The sequence below is a fragment of the Hylaeus anthracinus genome, unplaced genomic scaffold (assembly GCF_026225885.1).
Source record: "Hylaeus anthracinus isolate JK02 unplaced genomic scaffold, UHH_iyHylAnth1.0_haploid 12002, whole genome shotgun sequence".
In the NCBI taxonomy this organism is placed as follows: Eukaryota; Metazoa; Arthropoda; class Insecta; order Hymenoptera; family Colletidae; genus Hylaeus; species Hylaeus anthracinus.
In genome coordinates, this window is record NW_026534349.1 from 12,173,385 (window position 1) to 12,200,114 (window position 26,730).

Here is a 26,730-nt window from a genome sequence, read left to right on the forward strand (position 1 = left end):
AAAATACGAAATTACTTTCAAAACTACTCAATATATGAAAGAATGTCGTTTAGAGAAATTTGATCCTCATGCTTAGTCGATTGGATCTCGCGATACCGAGGCGGAGACGAAGAATCGATCGTGGTTGAGAGACGCGGAAACAATAGAAAGAAGAACACTAGGAAGGGCGGAGTCGCAGGTCGACGCAAAGCGAAGGGAACAGCAAAAGTAGTGAAAGAGGAAGGCGCAGTCCGAACATAGAGCAGCAAAACCGCGTCCGAAACATCCGCTGGCAAAGTTTTTCTTCTTTCATCCCTTTTCCCGCCCACCGCCATTTGTCTCAAGGATCCCTTTTGCTTTCTTTCCTTTTCTCCTCGGCCTTCCTGCCGCAGGACCTAACGCGAGTTCAACCATTCAAGCGACCGCGGCAAGAAAAACGAGCTAAAAAAGTCTTTTAGGGAGTCCAACCAGGCTGGCTGGACCAGCTCCATTCTGGCTGATTGCTATTAACAAAAGCCATTATCCAGCTGGATCGTCGCATGTACTGAATCAGGGATGTTTCCCGTCGATATCTGAATCAAATTTTTACGCGTGGAAACGGAAATCCACGGTCGGTTAGCATTTTATCGTGGAATTGAGTGACTAACTGTTAGTAAATGTTCCTATCTCAAACATGGTCACCGTGTATATAGGACGTGTTAAAAAATGGATGGCATAGCTTTATTTATGATTCTATGTTTCTGTGAAAAACTTCTATGTTTCTTGTGTTCAAAAACAAAAATATTGAATATTGTTATTTTTTCTGTAACCGATTACAATAAATTTGTCTAATACATTTTTTTTATTGCGCTACCGGAAATACCTAAAAACTGGTGGCATAACATAACGGACAGATCCTGCGTATATGTATATTTGTACGTTTAAATTCTACTATATGTTACACGCATATTTTATTCTATTTTATTCGGTAAACTGTTCATTTCCATAAACTTCATTACTAAATTCGCAGTACGCATAAATTGTCGTGTGTATTACAAAGTAAAGATTGACGGCAGCGATTACGAAATAAGAGACAAGAGTAAAAGCTCACGAATTACGTCAGTCGGTGCGCTTTATCGCGGAAGAGCACGTGAAACGTAATTGCAAGGCCGCGAAATTCGTGCTGTGCCCAACGCTCCATTCCCAGATCGTTAATTCCGCGCTAGGCCTAACCCTGTCATTACGTATATTCGGCAGTAAACTTTGATTACACGTTTCGTGCGAACGGCGAGGAGAAATTCGAAGGGGGAAAAAAGCGGGGAGGGGTTAAAGGGAACCGAAACAGTCTTATCACCAATAATTGGACGTGTACCGCTGGGTATAGTCGTTTCGTAAACGATCTTTTTTTTTCGCTGGCGGATTTTCAGGACGTTAGAACCGAATTTTCCAAGGTAAATGTGATCGAAAGCCCAGCAAATTATAAACAAATTGTAACCGTTGACGTGGTTACTGATAACCTTGTAGTTGATGTAACCTTAAATAAAGTAATTAAAAAAGAAAATGAGAAAAGTAATTTCATGGATCGAACGACGCAAGTTATGAAATAATCTGTGCAATGAATATCCTTGAACATTTGCGGTCGAATTAAATTTAGACATGGGTGTACTACTGGTCGGAATTATGTAAGATTACGAAGGATAAACACGATTTATTAATTCGTTTGTAAACTTTAGATATATGTTTATGCAATAATGTGTTTTAATGTAACGGTTTTAGGTAAAAATTATATTTTATTATTCTTTATCGTGTGATACCTTTCGATAACTTTCTTCTTTCCATTTTGAAGTATCGTTTTTGAATTATCTTAAAAAACGAGAATGCCTAATTACACTTAAACACAATTTGTATTAAAATATTATTTGGTATTCTACGAAGTATCTTCAACTATTTGGTGTCTATTGCAATCTGTTACAGAGAAAATAACGATATTCAATATTTTTGTTTATGAAAAATTCAACATGTAGATATTTCACCCACTGGTTCATATCTTCTTGTATAACTTACTAACGTTCTTATCATATATTTTAGATCACTTTCTATCAAATCTAATTACTATTATATGATAGCTTAAATCTTTTTCGTCTGCGAAATACAATATAAGATTAATATGGTTATTTGGTGTAATGGCTGAGGGCAGACATACGACCGGAACGGTAAAAAAAGCTTTGGTGGTTGAGAGTAGACATACGACCGCAAAAGGTTAAAAAATGTATATATGAAATCGGCTTGGTATCCGTGAATATTTTCACACCGGTACTCCGCAATTCTGTTTTACGAGGATCGTAAACGGTTTTGTTCAACTAACTGTATCCTGTAAAATTCCTGTTCGACAGTTTCATAAAACCGATCGAGTGGCGGGATGACTGGTCGCCAGTTCCAGCAAAAACTTATTCATCGAATGTACACAAGAGCGACAAATTCCGATGCCTTGTTGCGATCTAACCGTATGTAATATTTAACGTAAAACAAGTGCGCGTCTAAGTGTAACGCGTTACAAAAAAACGAGGCTGTATGATATCTTTTTTAATCAAACATAAATGACGTAATGTATAATATATAAATTGCCAATGGTATAATGAGTCGCTACATCGATCGTTATTTTGAAAGTGGTGTAAGTCCATTCTATTAAAAAAATGAAATTTTAATAAGCAATGCTCAACAATCACATTGGTTTTGTTTGTAAACACATTTCTCTATTTTAACTTCGTTACTAAACTGATTGAGTAAAGCATTTTAAACAAATTATTTAAAGGTTTCATTAGCGAAATCTTTATTAAATTGATTATCGGACGAACTTTGATTTCTGAAGCCATTTGAAAACAATTCTTTATTCAACGCTCATTGACTGGAATTTTTAAGAGATCGAGTATGAGAGTAGTAGTCAAACATTCTCAGAACACAAAATTGGTTATAATTCGTCAAGATAATCCGGTGTAGAAAGTGTTTTCATTCCTTTCATCCTCTTCATCGCCAAGTAATAAAATAGTACCCGTATAAATTGTCGTTTTTATTACTTGGTTTTTTATATACTTTCGAAGAAGTACATACACCCTCTGTCCCAAAACTAACCTGAATGCTTCTAGTTTAATAAATGTAGTGTTTCGAGTTCCAAAGTGTAGCGTTCCAAAAGTTTCTTTCGTGACTTGCACTCGGTTATTTCGTGCGGCAGTGTTTATATAAATAGACAACCTAATTTCTTAAATGTTGAATTTGTAATAGTAATAGAGCAAAATATATCGTACGCAATTCAATGATGTAACGTTAGACATAAAATATCCCGTACGTGTTACTTATTAATAAAATGAGAGAAACTTTTGAGACAACCTAATATCTTAGATTTCATACGATATAGATTTAAAGTGAAAAAGCGTCGCAACTAACCCCATTTGACGGTATTTATGATTCTACATTAAACAGTAGTCTTTTATGAATTATGTTTATCGCAACATTATCATATACTTATTTTACACGAAGTGCCGATAAATACTTGTTATCTTATCCAGTGCATCAATCGATGCACTGAAATGAACCTATTCGATAGGTAGTTACGGATAGATTCCTAATTGGTTAATAAAATCGAGTACGATACTCGCCATTACTATGAATCTTAACGACCCGCGTAACCGCAGTTCCGTGAATGTGATTTCCGTTGCGCATACGCACGAGGTTTATCATCACTGACAGAGTCATTAAACCAAGTTCAAGCAAACACGCGTTCACGTCGAAAGGCGTGATTGCAGCGAACATCCGACACGTTTAACTACGCGAAGGAAGCGATCGTTGCTTTTTTATTGCATAACTGCGCCCCCTAGACGCGCAGAGGGCACAGCAGGAAGGGCGTTGAAACAGGCCTGGTTAATTTTCATGTTGAGTAATGTAACGCAGGTTGTTTCTTTTTTGTGTCGGTTTCCACGTTAAACTGTTCCCGTTAAGCTACGCTCGTCAATCTCTCTTAACAGCTTCAATCTGAGCCATTAATCTGACCACGTTCGCGGGTACCAATGGCCGCGCACGTATGCCATGGCTCTCCGAAATAATCGGTCCCTACCAGTAATCACTTTCATCGATTAATTAACGGTGCCACAGCTGGCTGTCCCGATGAACGCGAGTCCACCAACAACCGTTAGATTCGTACGACCTTACAAATCGAGTTTGATACACCGCAACTCAATACTGGTTACGTTCTGCTTTATAATTTCAATTTCACGCCAATTTATCATCGAGCATGATCTCTCGTCCCGACCTTAAAACTCTGATTTAAGTCATGAATTGTCACGATGAAAATTGTTTCAGAGAAGGTGTTTGGCGAATAACACTGTATTTCAAGTTCCAAAATGTAGTGTACCAAAAGTTACTTTCGTGACGAAGTCACGAAAAGTTTCCACGTGAACAGTTTCTTCGTGGCACGCTGCAAAGAATCTCGAGTTTTGCAGAAGGTTTTAACAAAAAGTTAAAGTTTTAAATAAGATTTCAAATAAGATCTTGTTTAAACTGAAATTATTTTTATTCGATGCTTTGATATCTTTACTGTAAGCCCGCGAAAGCTCGTTCTTATCTGTTGGCTAGTTCAGCGGTTATAATTTTTTAGAAAAAAGAGCACAAAACTTTTAACAGCTTAAACAAGTACAGTTTAAAAGTGAAAAAGGGTTGCATAACTCCATTTGACGGTTTCTATCGTATTACTGTTTATTAAAGAGTAGTATTCTACGATTTATGTTTATCGTGGCATTATCATAGCTGCAAAACCGACAATTCTCAACATTTTTAGAAATCTTTCGAGATACGTTCAAATACCATTAAAGCCTATGACGTATCCAAATTTCATAAAAATCCAAGATGTTACACCAAAAAGTGTCCGAATCTGCGTGGAACGATCCAGAAATAAATTATACGTGAATTAGAATGCTATTACTTTTTAAAATTGTTAATTAAGAATACGTCTTGCACATATTGAACATAAAATATCAGAAAGTATAGACGTATTAAATATAATAGACGAATTTGCATCTCTAAAAGCCAAAAGAGCTCATTTGAAAACGTTGGTACAGTAATTTTGTTATTTAATTTTAGAATGTTTTACGAGATATACGTATCACTAAAAATTATTTTTTTTTGTCATTTTCTGTATAAATAATTACTCAAATAAAATAAACAATACATATTTTACAAATGAAATTATTCATTTATCCTATTCTATACCGTACGAATATTTTTGTACTTAAGCACTCATGACCAGCACTGGATATACATATATTTAGTTTATGTTTAGTAATAAAATAATAAGTGCACATAGATTGCTTCATTTAAAAATTCAATAGTATAATTGTAAATAGCTCAAATATGGTAGTGTTTGGACATGTTTTTATTGGGAAGACTTCACAAATCCATTTGAAAGTATGCTCATTAAGATTAGAAAAAATACATTGCATTTTGAAAATAAGATTACTTACGCAGCTACACAACATCTTGGCAATGGTATCGTGCTAGAAATGCGTACGAACAATTTTTGAGCTGTCTGCATTCACCTAACACAGTGTTAGTTTTTATTGTTATAGTTTAGTATTATTTTAATAGATCTGCAATAGTAGGTACCTTCACTATCGCGAAAATAAATCCTCTGCACAGACGATATTTCTTAAACGTATACAATATCTATTTACTTTACTATATCTAATTTAAATTTGTGTGTGTTACCATTAAATTGCGTGTACAGTTACCAATTACCGAAATGTATAAACAAATAAATAGATGATATTAATCTGGAAAAATCAATTATACAAAGGGTTTTTTAACGGGGGTCTTTAGAATTTGATTTTTAATAGATTTTAATGGATTTTTAATAAATCCGTTAGCGTCGCCGTAGTAGACACTTGAACGATATCATGTTTCACGTCAAATTGTAGGTAATCGTGTGTACTTTCATTTAAAATATAAACATCGGAAATATTCCATATCCTTTGCGTTTAATTAAAAAACAAAATCTTAAAACTCCTTTGTGAAAGCCCCTCATATTATTATAGGAACTACGTGTTCAACCCGAGGGACGGGTTCAATCCAGTAACCTCAAATATTTAAAGGATCTCCTTCTGGGTCAATCAATTTATTTTGAGCAATGCTCGCTGCGTGGCACCCTTTATTACTCCCTTCGTTGTTCAGAATTTCGCCACCCTCTCGTGCAAAACGTCCCAATTGCGAGTGGCACTTGCACAGTGCCCGCCGCGTAGAAACGCAACCTGTCCCCCGTTCGTGCGCGAGCTCGTAAACCCCGAGGAAAATATCCCTGAACAAGGATAAATACCGGACAAGTAGCATGTCGGGGTAATTACTGAATAAATTAAACCAGCTAACAATAGGCATTAGATTTTACGACGCGCGGGAAAATGGCACGAATTTCTCGCGGGAATGTTATTGCGCGGGATTGACCGTGTTAAACACGGTAACATCGACGCGTTTATTTCATTTTAGGTATTTAAGATGCCTGAACGTAATAATGAAAAGGATGCCGACCGGCTTATTACGCGTAAAAGTAACCACATAGCGGTAAGTGAAAAGGAAGAAGCCGATTGGCGATTATCGACGCGAGTCGAATTTATAATTTCGATCTACGTAAGAGATACGCGGGTCCAGCGACGAAATATCGGTCTGCCGAATGTCCAGGGTGTGCACCGGAAACGGTACAAGGGAAAGAGAGGTGGCACGTGTCATTGAACAATTTATTGCGAGAACGCAGGCAGTTTGTCTAATAATCGAGAAGATCATCCGGCGATATTTGACTACGAAAAATAGCTGTAGTTCTGCTCGTTCATAAATCCACATATAAAATCGCCGAGTAAGGATTTATTTGGCTGGTGTACCTACAGTGGGTGTAGAATCGATTCGTACACCGATCAATTTCCCAAAAAACTTTTCTGTGAAATTGTACTTTATTAACTTCTTTTTTTATAATCATTGATGTTTTAGGTATTCTCGGAAGTGTCTAAAATAGATGTAGTCCAAACAACGATTACTAGTTTATATAATTTGCGAAATTAACAAGAAAATACGAAAAAAAAAAATATATATATAACCCCACAAATATATATTGCTTCTATCGTATATATATATATATACGTGTCGAATTGAGTAACTTCTTCCTTTTCGAAGTCGGTTAAAAATACGAAAAATCGGTAGAAATATAGAAGCAATATATATTCGTGCGGTTGTTATGACGAACCATTTACAGTAGAGTTTGTAACATAAACAAGTCAGTTTATCGTTAATACAGCAATACAGGAAGCGTAGAAGAAACGCGATAAAGGGAAAACTACGGATTTATCCGGCATTCGAATACGTGTCGACAACAGACATTTATCGTTTAATCGTTAACAATCTGCAGAGATATATTTCCGAGGGGATTTGTTATTAATCGCCCCCTAAACGATCACGACGACACGCTGCGTTCAACGAGACCGCGATTTAAATGCGTGCATACGAGAAGCGACACCCCAATGGAGACGCGTGCTGCGGTGAATGAACGTTCAGGAACAATCCATTTAACCCTTATTAGGTCAGTGTCAATGGCCACGATTGAAACGCCAGCGAAACGAGTTTTGTTATCGATAAGCGGCATTAGAAACCGCGCATTATTTAACATCTTACTGTTCGGTTATTTAACGTCTTACTTATCGATTGGATGTACAATGAGAACAATAGAGCATCCAACAAGTAAACTTCGATCAACTTCGTTCGCAAATACATACAGGGTGTCATGCCTAAAACAGGCCACTTGAATATCTCATCCGATTTTGATGATAAGAAAAATATTTTACGTGGAATTTGAATGGTACGAAAGGACCCATACGCTGAATCAATTATTCTTTTCAACGCGTCTCTTTGTAGGAGGATTTCATCGATGTTTTCTCACTTGTAAATGGATCTTTTTTGTCGCATTACGTAGATGACATGAAAATGCATTCAGATGTGTACATTAACGAGACCTGGAATGATATTCTACTCGAAAAATTGATCTGAAACAAAGAATTAATGTCTATCGAAAATCGTAGACTTCTATAATGACTCGACGACCAAGAACTTGTAAATGTAAACAAACATTTTTTTTTTAAGGATATTTAAAACAAATTGTTTATTACGAACAGCCAACAAGACCAGAGGACGTGAAAAATAGTTAGATCTTGCTGCTATTAATCCAGAGACATTTGAAAGGATGAAGCAGAAATTTAAACTATTGAAGTACAAACGAAACGAAAAACGATACAAACGGGTACAAACAATTCTAAAGAACAGGGAAAAAACAGATTTCAAAAATCTCAATGTCGGGTGCTGATCATTTCTTTAATTTTTTTTTAATTATTAATTAATGAAGGTACAAACGAATCGATTGATGGTACGATCAAGTACAAACGAAATACTATCATTTTTTATAAAAAAAAATTAATTTTTGAAAAGTCGGGTGCCAGGTTTACATAGCTCTCAATACTCGTAACGAAAGCGTCGAGTTATTCACAATCTGTGTTGAAAATAAATCAGAAACTAAACGAGAAGTTAACGAGTCTCGTTATCGAGGAGTAGACCCGCGTTTCGTTCACGGTGAGAAGTTAGCTCCGAACGTATTTTTCGTGCGACTTACGGATCTCTCGTTTCTTCAAATATTCATGAGTGAACCGGCCAAACGAGCATATCTGATGCACACCGAACGTATCCCAGACTCCGCTTCTTCTCTCCCATCCGCGCCGGCTCTTTGACCTCAGCACCATTCTGCATAACGGTGCATCGGCCTGGACGTTTGCCTATTATGTCACTATATTCGCGAAAGGATGCTGTGTACCGTAACTATAGCCTGGATCGAGCCATCGCGAATTTTCCGAATCCGCGCACGATCGTCCGGATTGCGGTACAAGATGAGCATGGGAACAAAAATTGCGGACGGTGCATGGTTTCGCGAGCCACGAATAATCGCATATGCAAAGGTGAACGGATTCGCAGGGAAAACGTAGTTATCATGGTCCGTGGCACGCGGCGTAAATACGCTTCATTCTGAACTTCTTAAATAAGAAGCAGTAGAACACGTGTCCAAAGATTTCGAGGAGGAAAAATGTGGGCAGTAACAGTTTTTATTTGGGTGGTGTTTTGAAAATCATTCAAAGGTCAACCAATTTTTTTTTAATGAGACGAGGTATTTTCATTATTGTAGCTGATAAAAAGAACCAATTCAAACATGTGATGTATTGATCTTCAGATTACCTTGTGAGGAGTTATTCTGATAGAATCATACTCCAACATACGGAATCAACATATTATACATATTTGGATAGTTTACCAGTTACTTTCAAACTGATAAATAAAGTTTTCCACGGAACTATAAGATGACTTTATATAGTTGTTATATTTACCAGTAAGCTTCCGCGACTAACATAACGGTATTGTGAAAAATAAGAATCATAACTACCTGATACAACAGTTAGAACAACTTTTCAGAACATTAATTGCGGTAGATAGTTACATTAATTATTCCATCTTATTTGCATACACTCTATTCCCGACCTATTAATCATAGTCTCTAATAATTCCTTAACATAACTCGTATTATTCTTAATTGTTCTCAGACAGCTGGAATCCGGCACAGACCTGTTATTTACGATTCGTTTCGTACCGGGGAGTTTTCTCTATTTGCATCGTTATACTGTCTCGGTGCCCGATGTCTGTGGTTTGTTTTACGTTAGACTAATTGCCACTAATTACGACTCGACACGATTCCGCGGGAACCCCTGAAAGAAATCCGAAAGACTGAGATTCCTTCAAGAAGCGAGGTGGTTTGCTCGCCTACCTTAAGCGTGATAGTTTCGTACGAAACGTTGAGCCAAGAATTGAACGAAATTGTTAAAATGTATAATTAGTTATGGGAGAACGTTATAATTTTTAACTTTTTTGTTCTAAAAAAAAAACATACATCAACACCTTCGTTATTGAAATGTATTAGATCTCTGTGTATATATGAAATTCTGGCACGAAGAAATTTAATTTAAATCAATAATACAAATTGTGTTTAGTTTCTTTCCACTGTATTATATGTATTATTACGTAGAAACATCAGTCATCTGTTCAATAATTAATCTCGATACAGTGTCAACCAATGTCAACTTCTTCATAATCACGACGCAACAGTACAAATCAGGGTTAGTATAAATTCAAATGTGATTCGAATGGTTTAACTTGTGGACTGCCTTCCTTCATATAAGATACTAATATAATTATGGCAATTCTGACATTAATAACAAAAATACTTCCAATGGTATCACATATTACAATTGTACAAGTCGTCGCCGTTTCAATTTTCTAATTGTTTAAAAAATACTAGCACTTGTGATTCGCACATTTTTTTTAATATTTACGAAAATTGCCGAATTTTTAACTCTGGAACCATTAAACATACGAAACTTCTCATTTTATGTATCAGTCGAGATGGATAAATAGGACATTCACGATACAAGAATACTAAAAATATTTTCATTACTAAATTACTCTTAGCTGATGAAGAAAACCTAAACAAGTCGTATATTATCCAAAATAACAATGTCTCTACTTACTACCTCAATTTTCCATTTACCAATTTTAAGACGTTCTACTGTCCTACAGTTCGATATATCGACTTAATTCTGTTGATGTATTGATTTTTTTTTTTTTTTTTAAGGGTATTCGATGCTGACCAAAATTCGTCGTACAAAAGTTCTCCAATCGTAGAAATTATGCAAGCAATACTATACAAAATGGCTTGCAAGTTTAAGGTGGTTAACCCTTTGTACTCGAAAGGTGACTCTCAGTCACCGCTAGGTTTTCTTCAGGTTTGATATCTTTGGAATTCGAAGTGCCAATAAAATGATTGTCGTTGAGGCAAAGGTGACCTGATTCTCAAATCTCAAACTAAGTTCCATCCAAATCACCGTTATAGGTAGAAGATATTTTTTGTTAACCCTTTGCACTCGAGAGGTGACTCGAGAGGCGTGATTAGGTTTCACGCAGCAAAACTACAATACCTAATGTTTCTTTAGGTTTCATTTCTTTGGAGCTCGAAGTGCCAATAAAATAATTGTCGGCGAGGTAAAGGTGATTTTATTTTCAAATCTAGATAGCTTAGAATACATGGCAATAGAACGCTAAGAACCATCTCGCGTTGCTGGTAGATGCCAGAAAACAAGTTCGAGTGCAAAGCGTTAATAGTTGATGAACAATCGAGTGTACGAAAGCAATCGCAAATGTTACATCATTTCGCAGTACCGGACGCGTTTCTTCGTGTTAATCGACTTCGAAAAGAGGAGCTTCTCGTTCAGTCAGTGACTCTCACCGGGAAAAAGAATTGGCAAACAGGAGAGGTTCCGAGAATCAAAGGGTAGGATCACTCGCCACTAAAGGCCGTTTATAGCCTCTCGAGCTCGGAGCGCGTCGCTCTTTTAACTCTGCTGAACCAGGAAGGCGAGGCAGCAGAAAATAGAAGAATTAGAAACGTCTGAAATCGTTAAAACGCGCGTGCTCGCATTACTCCTGAACTAATATGTGCCACTCTCGCTGTGTCTTTATACACCTCTACTATCTCTCTCCATGTATACTTACGAACGAAGTGCGCTCAGTCAGCACGTACGTAGATGCCTAGTAACGTAATACAAGGTGTCTCGCTGGAAAGCGTCGTCGTATCTTTCCTACTATGAATCAACACGTTACGTGCCGAACCGATTTTTGGTTACTTTCCAATCAGGACACGTGGCTTATACATGTCTTCATCGCTTGCTTCTGTCGTATAACACACAATATTCGCAACGGCGGAAAAACCGTAATCGTCAAGAAAAAAGTCTGCTGTTTAAGATGCATTGCGGAGAACATTTTTGAATTTAATTTCAATTATTTATTTTAACAGACATACGATTGGATATTGGATCTCTATCGCACGAGTTCCATGCTCCCTAATATTCTTTGATCGTGTTAGAATTAGTATTAAATTATTTCATTTAGGTGAACTTTGTTATAACACGATAAACATAAATGCGATTTATCAGGAAAATGATCATAGAATGTTGCGAATTTTCTGGTACGATTTCTTATTGATTGTATACTATATTATTATTTTTCAACATTATTTTGGTAAGAACGGCATAGAGCAAAAAACTTCTTTATCGTTTTTCCCTAAAGTGTTCGAAAAGTTGTCACAAATGAGTGGAGATATATAAAACTGATCATACTCACCTATATGTTATGGTTCTTATGGCAAATCTTATGGCAAATTGTAATAGTAAGTACGACCATTACCAGTTTTACATGTTTCTATCCATTTTTGACAACTTTCTCGTCGCTTAAGGGAAAAATGATACAGAAGATTTTTGTTCTATGGGTGTGCCCTGTAAACAGTCCTGGATGAATTTTTTGTTTCAAACCTGATCCAAACATGGCTATTTTTTAGCATCCTCCTTTAAAATCTGTTAAGATAAATATACTTGTTTTAAAATAACTTCTTCCTGAAATATTCAATTACAAAAATCAATGAAAGTAGGTACAAAATATAATGTATTCAATATAAAAACAATATATATATATATATATATATATATATATATATATATATATATATATGTATATATATATATATATGTATATATATATATATATATATATATATATATACATAATATATAAATATGTTTTGTATTAATTTTTTTTATTTATATATTCGTTATCAAAAGACAATATCCTAAAATCCCTTTTGGAAACACCCTTTATATTAGAGACCAAGCCACTACTTTCTACTTTTTAGCCGGACACCCTATATGTCGTATTTCCCAATCGAACAGTCACCCCTCGTTCTCTTCTCGATTCTTTTTTCCTACGCGAGGGTCTCTCAAACAAATAGACCTACCGCCTGGAATTGGTTGTAGCCTGTGCGAGCAAACACACGTACAAGTATTTCGATGATTGTGTTATTTCTACGCATAAAGCGGTGGCACTTTTCTCTGTCTCTGGACAGGTGAATCTTTCGACTGTGTTTTTGGCAGAAAAGGCTATTTACAATTTCATCGGCAATTCGTGAGTTAACACTTTCGCTGCGGACGAAAATAAGTAGCCGTTCGCTGGTAGTTGCAATAATGATACTTTTTGTAATGAAAAATTTCTTAGAAATGTTCTAATATGATTATTTAGAAAAACATGTATTTGTGCGAACTTATTTTATATGTAATATGAGTGCCAAAAAACAAAACAAAAAATGAAAGCTGAAAAATAATAAAAACAACCATATATTTTCAGTTGAACCGATTTTATAAGCGAAACTTACAGTTTTATTTGTCATATTTGCTTTTCTATGTGTACAGGTTGAGGTGATCATCTTTTGGACCTTCAGTCACTTTCTCGTAGGCCATTATTCCGTGTCTTCAATGGTTTCAAATACGTCCTAAACCGAAAAGTTAAACACCCTCGAGGTCACGGATTTGAAACCAATGAAGACAGAAAGTTAGAAAGGATTACGGGGAAGTGGTTAATAGTACATGGTAAATCCTTACGTGATAGCGTTTCTTCAAGTTAAAATCAGTTAAGAAACATATGTTGCACAGGAAGGCAACTACAGTGGGTGTAGAAAGTATTCTGAGATATGTAGAATATCATTGATTATAAAAAAAGAAGTTAGTAAACTACAATTTCACAAAAAAAAAAAAAAAATGCATCGATGTACAAATACATTCTACAACCACTGTATATGTATACATAAAAAAATAAATGAAGCAAATAAAACGTTAAGCATTATTGTTGCTTTTCGCTAAAATATTCTAATTATCTGAAAAGTTAAAAATTAGAGGCATTATTTTTATGTATGAGAACATAAGTGAATAGTGTTACGTCTACGAAGAGTCTACAAGTGCGTTAATAAAAGGATATCTGTTAATTGAAACGACGAGGTGAACAAATAATTGACCGAATCAATGGACTGAATTATATACACACGTCACCTCTAATTACGATAGTCTGTTGTAACGCATTCTCGCGACTAAATTGATTGGGTCTCATTTGCATCGCAGTACGTTCAGCGAACAGTAGTCTTTAATTATAAGATCGGATTCAACTCCGTCTTGATCAAGTCAGTTTCGATTACCAAGAAAGTGCGACCACCTCGTGGAAAAACATTCGCGTGTAATAGCAGCAGCATTGCGATTCCCACATTTAACCCTTATCTAGACTTAGGGGAATTAGACACCCGAATTAAGGTGAAACAGCTCTTCATCAAATTAAGGAGAGGTTACCGACGAGATGCGTGGAACATGCATGAAGTTCTGGAAGTTTTTTTTAAATATATAATAAATACTTTTGGATATAAGTTTCAAAGTAATATATGTAAGTTTGTTGTCTATTGACACAAACTTAGGCCCACGATTCGAACTCTGAAGGAGTCGTTACGGCTAACCCGCACGTCTCGAGACTCGGGTAGTTAGTTACAATCGCTCGAGAGATTCACAGCTACAATTCTGCTGTCTAGAATCCAAGATATTGTAAATTGTTAAGTCTGGATTAATTAATGTAAATTTCTTTTTTTTTTAAACTTTTTTAAACTTTTTTTTAAGTTTTAAAAATTGAACAGTTGTGCGAATACTTATTGCTTCAACATTTCTATCGATTAATTGTTTTCTTCTTGTTAATTTCGCAACTTACATAAATAGCTATCTTCTTTTTTTTTCGTAATCTATCTATTCTAGAGATTTCCAAGAATACGTAGAATGTTATTGTTTATAAAAAATAAGTTAATAAATTACAATTTTACATAGTTTTTTTTGGAAATTGATCGGTGTACGAATACTTTCTACACTCACTGTATATATATTTTTGTATAATTGCAAGTTAAATTTCAATTTTTGTATGAAAAAAGGGTCCAAAATGGCGGCTCTAGCTCAGATCAAATAAATAAATGAATGGCGTCTGGTGATCGTAATGGGTAACAGAGCGGTCTTCTGCTTCCATCCTCAATCAATCATTAAAGCACCAGTTATACTTCCGATATCGTTGAGATCGATTCAGGCAGCCGTTGGTTAAGAAAATCGTCACGTGAAAACGAACCTCGGATCGAAAGGGAATTACGGAATCCTCTCATTCGAGAGGAAAAAGAGAGAATACGTGCGCGTAGTCGACGACGGAAAATCTCTATTGGCGGTGTAATAATCCACGACAGGAATGGTTATGCTCTTAACGCGCAGCAACGTGTACGCAAAAGTAAACACGTCGAGTATGTTTAACAGAAGAGAGAAACGCACACGCCCGACCCGTGTGCGTGCCCACCTTTTCTTTCGCTCAATTTTTTTTTTTCCCCCCAACGAACAATCCTGCCAGTCTCTTTCACCCCTCATAGTCGGTGACTAACACACAAAGCAGACGGTGCCCTTACCGTAAATCGTCGACACGCGGAGGAGGAAAAAAAATGAGGAGCCACAGCGCGCAACGTGGCTTCGTGTTCGCAACGTGTACGTGCTCCTGCGTGGGCGACCCCATCCAACGGCATATCGAGTGCCTGCAGACCGACGGAAAAGTGCACAGTGCACTTACAGTTCCGAGGCGAGCGTCGAATTACCGATACTGTTATGGAAATTTATCCTGGTGTCAACATGCGCGAGCTTTCACTACTTTTTTCCTGTCGGATAAGACGCTACGCGTTGGCAGCTCCCGCGGGAAGCTAACTACCATCGCTTCGTACAATCTAGCAGGAAAAGTCACTACGTGCTTGAGTTTGAAAATGACAGGTTTCACCTGGGATGGACGCGTTTGACTCTTTGAGCGCGGAATGATATTTTTCTGGAAATTCTAAGAGAGACTTAAAGGTGTGGATTTTTAAAAAAATATCACCTCATAGAGAATGACAAAACGAAACTTTTTTATACTTGCAGTTTATTCATAGGAAGTTTAGTTTCAAAAATAAAAATTGAAAACTTGGAAGATCTGTTCTCTGAAATTCAGTTTTTTGCAACGAACTTCTAACTTTTCAATTTCTATTTTCGAAACTAACCATCCTATGATTAAACTGTAAATATTTAAAAAAAAAAGAGAGAGATTCGTCTCATTATTCCGTATAGGCTGATGTTTTTTTTTTTTTTTAAATTAATTTAACGAATATAAAACAATTCTCTGATCCCATTTCTAGGCCTTCAGAGTGTGAATGTGTGTACTAAATATTAAAAATATACTGTCAACAAAAACAATTTTTTTTTTTCAATTGCAAATCTAAAAGTTTTGTGGATTTGCTCATATATACGCCCTTCGCAATGAAAGCGAATAATAATTCGTAACTCAGTTATATTATGTCGTCTTAAAAATCTCTTTCGTACGCCTTTAAACATGTTAATTCAAAGAAAGCATTTACGATAAGTAATGTCACGTTCTTTTAAAAAAGACAACAGCACCAAAGAAATTTTGTATAATCACTTACAGAATAAGTAATTAAAATTTTCAAATTAGCTAAACATTGTAAGTTTAAGATTTAAAGATTATCGTTATAAATGATGAAAATCCGGAGTCTAATTTTTGTTTCGAATTCGCAGCGGCTTCCCTTTCTTGAGTAATCATTAAGAATGTGAAATACAGGCTTGACTCATAGTTTTGTATGAATTAATATGAACGAGGTAATATGCATTAATTATTGCATGAATATTCTATGGTAATTATTGTTAGGTATGTTAAATCCTTTTTTTAATTTCAGTAAACTGATTACGAACGATTGCTTTAGAAACAGGTAAGTCGTTCATGGTTCTTCGAGCATAAAATTTATTAGAACGCTTTGGACACGTAGGTTTGATCCTTCTTAATGATAAAAAATATTCTTTTTATAAATTATATACAGAGAAATGAAAATTCCAGGAAACACAATGCGTGGACAGAAGAAAAAATAAATGCAGTAAATATTGAAATAACTATATGTAAAATATAATATGTATAAACGTTACTTGATCATTTTAATAGAGAAATATGATAGTCCTTTGTCTTCTGGATTGCATATCATAATTTTTTTCAGTCGCACTCTACATTTTATCAGAACTTTTGCTTTTAAGCCAACGCCATTATGTTGATCAACTTCGAAAACTTCTACGGAGAATACACTTCCAAACACTCATTTGAATTTTTGCATAATCATATTCGTAATTGAATGTCACGTCTTAGAAGGTGACACCATGGTAACTGAAACATAAGTGCCATACATATATGCATGACTTTAACAGTGAACGTGTTGAGAGGTAAACGAAACGATTACCCTTGCAGATGAGAAATTCCCCGTCCGCGTTTGGTGCTTTCATGAGAAACTACGAATTTCCATCTGGGAATTTTAAACCGTTAAAAGATTCTCGCTTATACGATGAATCAACATTTATAAATTATTCGGAGTGGACCTAGAATCCTTAAAAGAAGAGTGAATTGCTTTTGGAACGTAGCAGTTGCCTTTCCATCAACCTTTTCAAAATACATTTCCGTTGTTAATAGTAAAATTAAGGTAGACGAAATAATTCTATACATTTATAAATCAAATATCTAATTCCTTGCTCGAGGGAGACATCTTTTAAAATGTTTGAAAGGCTTCAGTCGATAAATAAAAAGGGAAGAAGAACAAATTTATTGGACCCTTAGGCATGTTGGAAAATGTTTTTTTAGGTTTACGTGGAATTTAAGTTGAAAACAATTTACAGTAAAGCCCCCCTCCCTAAATACGAAGCTTCATTATCTGAACGTTCTATTGAACGAAAAATTTGATTTTTAAATTAATAAAGAAATAAATAAATAAAAATTTTGCAACAGTTGAAACAGTAAACGAAATTAATGATGAGGATGTAGCTTTCCACGCCGAAACATTCATGGTATTTGATGAAGTTATCAGTAGTTTGAAGTACACAGAGAATAATAACTATGCACAGTTACTTATGATAATAAAATGATGTGATTTAGCAGAGAAAAAGATATCGGATCCTATATCGAAATTACATAATTATATCCTTAATATTGAAACAAATTGTCAATTTCGTCAATTTTATTTGAATAAATTGTGATATAATATAAAATGAAAGATTGCGTATTCCCATATCCAGCCACTTTCGTGTTTCAATTAGTGCGGATACGGAAGACTCTGCTGTATTCAATTTAATTTTATCTATTTAACCCTACAGTGCGCATTGAAACAAATGTGCATCAACCGTATTTTTCTTTGATATTTCATTACGCAACAGCGTGAACAACAATTTATACACTGTTGCTAACAGAAATAAAACATCTACGTTATAAAAAAAAAAGGTCACTGTACCATTGACGATAACTATTATTGCGCCAAATCTGACAGTTGCTATTTGTATTTTTGCGGTAGAGTGTTATTTGTGTTTGATTCGATTTGAAAAATTGCGCACCGCAGGGTTAGTTTAATGTTCTCACTCTGCCAACTGTTCGAACCCAAAACTCAAAGTTCATTGATACGATTAATTATTCCTCTGAGAGAGGCCAACGTTGAGATAGATATTAAATATATTATCCTCATTCTTTGATTTCCATACATTTATCTCCTATCGTTAGGGTCTTCCACGATGAACTAGGACTGAATGCACCCGGTCCAAATAGTTCTTTCCCCGAGCACGGGGAGTGCCATTAATATTTGCGATGCTTCGACACACGTACGGTAATCCTAGCGGGATGGTGATTTATGTTGCGCATAATTCCGGAGCCTGATGGTAAACAGTATTAGAAGTATACGTCGTACGGTTAATGCAGACCACTGCAGGACATTCATGCTCTCGTCTGGTTCCGTGAAGTCAATAATTTATTACGATGGGCTTTGGCTCGAGCGAGACTCAATATTGACCGTGCTCGGATAGAGGATACGGCGCCGTTCGCCGTAGAATACAATAAATTCGATTGCAGAGTCGTTCCACAAATGTTTGCAACTGCTTACTCGAGCTTAAATTAGCCCTTGCACTCGTAGGGCGACTTGGAAGCGGCAGTCTTTGTTTATCTTTAATTTCGTTGAAGCACGAACTGTTCGTAGTGATATTGGTTCATATATAGGCTCCTAAGCTGTAAACTGGAACACTTTGAAGTAGAAGTAAGATACTTTATTTCCACGACGCACCGATCGTGGCAAAAGAAGGGTTTAGTCGTCTGAATTGTCAGGTCTCTGTAACGAAACGAGTGCAAAGAGTTAAGAAGGCAAAGCCAGAGGAACGGGCCAGTCGATGTCTGGCTGAATGGAGCAGCGATCGACCATTTCTACCGAATGAAAAATTATTGGGAGGAGCGCTGGTGCCCGGCGATTTATTATGTGGTCGTGCGTTATGGATTTTCGATATTTGCCGGTGGACACGATAAAAGTACTCCCCTGACAACGAACGGACGAACATCGAGCTAAATACTTGTCAACGTGTCAGAGAGTCCTCGACGTTCGAACGATATTTCGTTCGCTGGAAAAGGAACAGTCGAGAAACGTGTAGCGTATCTTATCTGAACAGACCCGAAGGAGGATAGAATTTGAAGGATGCGCAGGAAACGGCTCGATTCACTGTTTCCCTAACCACTTCTAGCGTGATTTCTTCACCGATTACGAAGGCTGGAGGAATGTTCTACGCCCTTCCGGAACAGGTGAGTCGAGAACCGATAACAGCCTACTTGGGAGAGTAGGAAAATATTTTGAAAAAATTCTAGAAGGACGTAAACCGATTCGATGTTACAAAAATTTGCATATATCAAGAGACACCGGTGAAAAATTACCCGTAGGGTAATTCATTCTTACTTCGTAAATGGAAAATCATTTCTTACCTCGTATCTGTACACATGTTGCTGCGATGGTCTTCACGAGAAAATATAAGACAGCCTATCGATATCTGACCTGGGCGACGAATCTTTCTTGCGAGAGTTGAAGCACCATTAATACGCGAAACAACACAAACGAACGCGCGTCAACGACTGACTCGAGCCTCGAGGCAGCACGAGTACGAGGTACGAGCACGAGTTAAGAGTAGCACGAAGAGCGTCGATAACCGCCGAAGACGCCCGAAGTCGCATTCGAAGAGCTGATTTTCTCAACCCGCGACCCTACCGGTTCCAACCCTTCCATTTTATCCGTAATTAAGATTGGTAAATACCTGAGCACAGGTCCACAGAGATGCTTTAAGGTACTTCCCAGTCAAGTCAAAAGTGACACTTTTCCATTAGTAAACAACTAAATACCGAAACGGAGAATCGAATAGAGATGTCGTAACATTTCTTAGACAGTGATAACATCTGCAAAGATATATTCTTATCGAAATGATCGTTTCAGCAAAATTTTAGTTGATTCAACTTTTCAAGACAAAGAATAAACTGTATATCAGCCAAGAATAACAATTATTTTAGAATAAAGTCGATATTTTGTTTGGAAATGAATGTTTTTCTACGAATTAATTTTGTGCGAATTTATAAAATTCTTACCACTTTTTCATACATTTGTTATAGATATATGAAACTAATGTCCAACCCTACAACTACAATTTCTTTTTATGAATTTATTCTAAAGTTATAAAATGTATGAATTTTCAAATCGGTTAAGATTGTTTATAGATTTATTGTGACCTTTTAAAATGTGTGAATTTCTAAACTTTGCACAATTTTTTCGTGCATTTATTATTGTGCCATTTATTATTTCTCACAACTGGATACGTACAAATTTCAAAGCAACAACAAAATAAGTATTTATTAAATTAACTCCAGGCACTGTACTATTTCCAAATTAATATTACGTGTTTGATGTTATCTAATAAGTTCGTTTTATCGTTTCAACAAATGATTGAATTTAAACATGTGCTTCGTTTAGTTTTCCCTTAGATGAGGTCTTCATTTTCTATTTTATATAGAGTTCCGTGGAGGTATGATGCACCATTGCTTATGACCGATGCAATGCAGTTGGTAATATACGACAGGACGACCAAGAGTTTCCCACAGTGCATACTCGTTGTGTGTATCCATGTGTATCTCTAACCGAACAAGCACGCTATTGGACTCACATGAATTACGTACTTTGCAATATTCAGTGATGTCTCTATTGTCCCCGATCTACAATTACATTTCCTTTCTGGAAGTATCATAAATTAGGACGTGTGGATTTTACGCTATTCTATCTCGTAATTACAATGGTGAATTTGAATCGACTATTGTTCAAAATTGTTTATATCTAAACTTCAATTGAATAGAACGCTTACAAAGTATGTAAATAAGACATCAATTTTATTCAAACTGTGGAGTATGATAGGGAATAATAAAGGACTCGTTTCCTAGCGGGACAAACGGTAATTTTCGAAATGTTCTAAGTCTGTTTATGGATATTATAAATCAATAATAGAATGTCCTTTCCATCAGAAAACGTAAATATTATTCCCGAAAATAAGATATAATTAATGCACCGAAAAACTATCATGACGGATTTATAATTGAGAATCTGTATCTTCTAAACGCATAAATTGCCGAAGCTAAAATTTTATATCTGGGGTCCTTTCGTATCCTTTATAAGACCCATCAAGTTCCATCTCGATCGGCCATCGGTGACTTTCGAAGGTACAGCCATATTTTTTCCCCATCAAGTTTACTCTTTATAAAGAACATAGACAATAAAGATGTATAAGAAGCCAGCTACTCTGAGAATGAATAATATCGTCTGTATATCTGTACAGATGTTGAGATTAGGTTTGTATATATAATTTTTCTATTTCGTTCTATCCATACGCTTTGAATCAACTTTATTTTCATTTTTATTATGCTTGTTATTATGCTTGTAACCAGAACGTAAAGCAGAAAATGAATAAACAAATATTTTATCTCAAAATTAAAAGCATTTATTCAAATAGAAATTGTGTATTTGTGTAATTGTGAATGACGGTACAAATCGAAAATAACAAAGATAGTAACAAAGATTCGGAATGGAAGTTTAATTAGAGTTGTCGAGTGTCGGGCTTAAAAACGTACGGTTTTGATAGTTTTTCAGGATAGGAACCGAGCCGAAGCCAGCCAATCACAAATCCAATCAGCGCGCATTGAGTGCCGTTTCTTTTTCAAGGCATTACCTACAAAAGTGCTCGGCTGAGAAATTTCAGCCTGATCAAAGGACCTCCCTCTGCGCGTCTGAACTCTTCGAGTTCTGCAAAGCGAGAGAAAACCTGCCGATTGCTTAATCACTTTCCGAAGCCCCGCCAGCGCTTTATTACTCGGCTCGTATAATTTCAAACCCAGCTGCGATACATGCCTCGCGGAGTAATTAAAACCTACTGACAGCAGGAAGTACCATTACACGGGACCTGTGTCTTTCATGCAAACGCAACGCCCTGTACGTGTAAATCCCATTTGCTACACGCTGCGCCACGTTTACGTAACGAAGAACGAAAGATGCGTATAGAAAACGGGGGCAGAAGGCAAGTACGTGCCGCAGATCCTTTATCAAAGGAAAACGGTAAAGTAGCTCTTCAAAGGCTGAATGCACCACTTGTGAACACTAATCATTTGAATTGTAAGGATCGAACGGAAATGATAAAAATCTCGCGAGGACCGTTCAACCCTTTGAAATATTTAGCATTTCTCGATGCAGCAGGCAATAAATAATTTTGTACCCGCGTCAGGACCAAGGAGCCGTTTCTTTTCCGAGACACGTGCTTAAGATATGCATCACACGCCTGGCGACGCGGTTTTGCTCCCTTTTCTCACGTCGTGCACGAATTCGAGTTAGTCCCGTCGCTCTTTTCGACCATAAATAATCGCGGCTCTATTCTATACCTTCTTATCCACAATACATTCGACTCCGCGTTTGTCTCCCCCGTTTACTCTTATTGCTCCTTTCCTGTTTGCCCAGACCTCTATCCGCTCTTTCTTGATACTTTGTAAAAACGAGACAACATAGTTTACGATGTCGTTCTTTTTTGCCACGAGAATCCCTGCGCAACGCACGGTCACGAGACAACCGCAACGGCTCATTAACATTTATCGCTTCATTCCTCTGTATATAATTTGTCGTGACCGTCCTCGAGAATTTAAGTAAACGAGAAACAACCCAAAGAAGGAACAATTAGAGAAACTATAAGATTTCAAATGTATTTTGATAACGGAATTTGTTCAAACTCTTATGCATTGAAAAATCGAGGATTTACTTTGTTAATATTATAACCCGTTTCTGCTTTGAGGGCAAATTCCGACCGGCACACAGTGTGATATTTCAGCGATCTAGCGGGACAAAACTTACGTGGTCCAATATCTCGGAAACTATTAGACCGTCTACAGACGAAGCTACTCAAAAGAAACGTAATTGGTTACTGATAGAAATCACGAGTTAGTTACCTATTGGTTAGTAATGATTTTGAGTATTTTTAGAAAAAGCATCTACCGCTGTCCATGCGGTATAACATTACAGCAAAGTCATATTCTCGGTCATAGCTTGAACAAATATTGTTAATCATTAATGTAGGTATTATCAGAAATTAATTTTTAGTTATTCCGGCTAACAGATATAACGATATAGAAAAATTTCTTAGGATTACTGTGTTCGATTAATACTTATTCTGAACCGTGATTCTTATTAATATTTAATCGAAGACTGAATGTTACTATACGTATTGTAAATATTCAATTTATTCGGAGATGTACATATTCAATCCATTCTAAAGTTTTAGATTATTGTACTAATGTATTTCGAGAAAGTAATATTTCCGAACACGAAAAGTTGAAAGTAAGATATTTTTCTATATTTTAATATCTATTGATTGGAACAATTAAAACTTAATACCTCCGACATAATTAAATATTTGTGATACATATAGTATCATTCAGTGTTCGATTCATGTTCGAAACATTAATAACAATTACGATTCAGAATAAGTATCCATTCGAGACATTAATCGTGAGAAATTTGTCAATATCTTAATATCTATGGATTGCACCGACAAAATATTAATTTCTGACAACAGTTCAATTAATTATTAACAAGACTTATTATTTAAACAATGATGGGGAATATGATTTTGCAGTGATATTAATGTTTCGCGAATTATTTTCTCGATGGATCCAACGAGCCTTCGAATCGAGCGTCACGGGGTTGTTGTTCGCCCTTCCCCTTCTCTACTTCGCGAGGTACACGCGAGCCGCGACCCTCGACCGACAGGTATACGAGGGGTGAGAGCTCATTCTTCGACGATCCTTCGGTCGGTATGGATCTCGCGATCGCGCTTCCGCGTCTTGCGTTCCTCTTATTTTGCTTGTGTAGTTTCCCTTAGTTATCGTAGCTTGGTATTGCTTGTGGGTAGTTTAGTTTGGTTTGGTTAGTTTTAAGGCATGTACCTAAGTTAGTTTTAAGGCATGCGTGTACGAGTGTCTGTCCTCTGTCGAATAATTATTAATCACTTGTTCAATTCTTTTGCTTTGTTCGTAGGTCCATATTGGACTCGCAACTTCGTTCTCCAATTCGGTCACTATTACTTCATGTGATAAGTGAAGTGACCAACTGTGTAACTGGACAGAAAGGTCGGTTGCCGTCCTCCTGGTGGATCTGTATTCGAGAGGAGGACAATCGGCTCCTCCGGATCGGTTCTCTGCTTCCTGTATCCCTTCTGGTGTAGTCCAGGCTCCCGGCGTAGTGCAGTAAGTCCAAAGCGCAGTGAGACGGGTACAAGTCGGGTCCGTCGTGGCTCCCAGATGGGTGCAGGGTGTAGAGGACTGATTCGGAGGCGTCGATCGTCTTCCTCTCGAGTCCAGATCCAACAGGAGGAAACGGAACTGACTCAGTAAATCCAGTTTCATGGTCGCGTCGTGTCGCGATTTCCATTTAGCTTCCATTTAGTTCAAATAATAATTATTTGGCAGAGTCGGACTTGGACTTTGGAAATCGAAGGGAATTTTCTTTTCCTTTGATTTTCATCGTTTCGTACTTAGTATTAAGCTCGTCGACTCTATGTAGGGTATGCATTTATGTGTGTATACTCTATGTAGAGGGAGATAGAAGGAACTTTGATTCCTTCTATCTCCGGGTCTCCAGTCGCAGCAACCTCCACGTGGTGAGACCTGGTAATCGGTATTATTCGTGACGAACAATCCTTCGTCGCGAGTAATATCGAGCTAATGGCTGCGAGCTTGTAATAAGATCTTTAGACATAAAAAGTGTAAAATGCAAAAGTGTAAAGTGAGATTAGATTTAGATTAGCAGGAATATAATTAGTTTTCATTAGAGAATGTTTGGACATTTTGAACTGTACTGCCAATCTTGTAAAAATCTCAAGATCAAGTCAAGATCAAGTCAAGATCTCGTCGAGATCTCGTGTGCATCACTAGTTCACCCTTCAGGATTGACGACGACTGCTTTGGAGTGACTGAACTACGATTGAAACCCGACTCTCGAAATGAATCGATGTCGCAACGATACTTGACACACGTCCAAGAACAACAAAATTTCCAAGTAATCGTGATTCATTTAAGGATATAAACCCATTAGAGACGAGGTTCGGTCGCCAGGGAAGATGTTTAAAGGATCAAAAGGGAATTCCACAACCGCGATCGCCAAGGATCGTCGAAAGAAATCTACGGCGTCGAATAACCTATACGTGTCGCCATCTTTCATTGGCAAATTTCGTAAGTGAGTAACAGATTTTATAAAAACAATTTTTTGGAAAAATTATATCGTTCCTAATTTTGGAAAAATTGTTTTACACGAATGTACGAGATAAAGTACAAGAGAATGATCCAGATTGGCGTATGTTATTTTGGGAAACAGCGATATAATCTAATATAATCTATAATTCAACAGTGAATTATACTATGACTTTGAAATGACTTCAACTTCGACAATTTTGTGCGAACGTAATTTTAATGAAAAAGTATTATTAAAAAGAATGAATGAGTTGAACTGAGTAACCTCCTCCTTTTCGAAGTCTGTTAATAAATCAGGTTACAATAAACTACAACTGTAGCAATATTGCCAAGAAACTGATTAGATCGATGACACGACGAGAAACCGATGATTCCGATCCGTACGTGATAAATACAAACATAAACCGAGGAAGCGACACCCAATATCCGTGAGCTGCAATTCGTTTGAATGAATAATTCATCGGACGTGATTGTTGTCGACAACTGATACCACCGGACAACTTTCATAGAGTTTTTTGCGCTCTCTGTTCCCTGTAATTTCTTGCAAATTGTTTGTCACGATGAATTAACCGTCAATAGCCGCTCGACGTGTGCAGTTTTCCGGGAATGTAACGGAAATAAATGTACCGTAACGGTGCGCGTCTGTCAATCGTGGACGAATCAAACGGTTGCGCTAGATCAAAGATGCGAGTAATGGTTTTTTAACCTATTTATGCGTAATGCTTTGCTTTTTCAGCATCGCCACTGGAGCTTTGTCTTGAAACTATTCTTTACAAATCTTTTTAGTACATATTGTATAAGTATTATTTTAATAAATTTAACACTATCCATACGATGATTCAGTTATAAGTATACTCTTACTTTATCATTGTTGCAACGGATTCTTATAAAATAGGTACAAATACCTTTCGAAACTTTGACCTTAAGTATCTTTTAAAACATTAATCGAAAGCAGTTAAAACTATACACTATCATCTTCAGTATTTCAACCTATGTCGTTACGTACAATAGAAGCTCGTTTAAATATTGGTGGACGTTTTGAGTAGTGGCGAGTGGATGTTTATTAAAATCCCAGAGAAC

At 36.5% G+C, this 26,730-nt stretch overlaps 2 protein-coding genes across 2 annotated transcripts in view; one reads left to right on the forward strand and one right to left on the reverse strand.

The window, feature by feature from the left end:
* The window catches only part of LOC128891873 (uncharacterized), a 45,833-nt gene extending 25,746 nt beyond the window's left edge, over positions 1 to 20,087 (reverse strand). The window contains exon 1 of the mRNA XM_054151790.1: positions 19,816 to 20,087. Coding sequence (XP_054007765.1) covers positions 19,816 to 19,832 — 17 coding nt within the window. The 5' untranslated portion in view covers positions 19,833 to 20,087. The remainder of the gene's footprint in view (positions 1 to 19,815) is intronic.
* Positions 1 to 26,730, forward strand: part of LOC128891874 (uncharacterized) — a 193,969-nt gene that overhangs the window by 54,880 nt on the left and 112,359 nt on the right. The gene's annotated exons all lie outside the window — the stretch shown is intronic.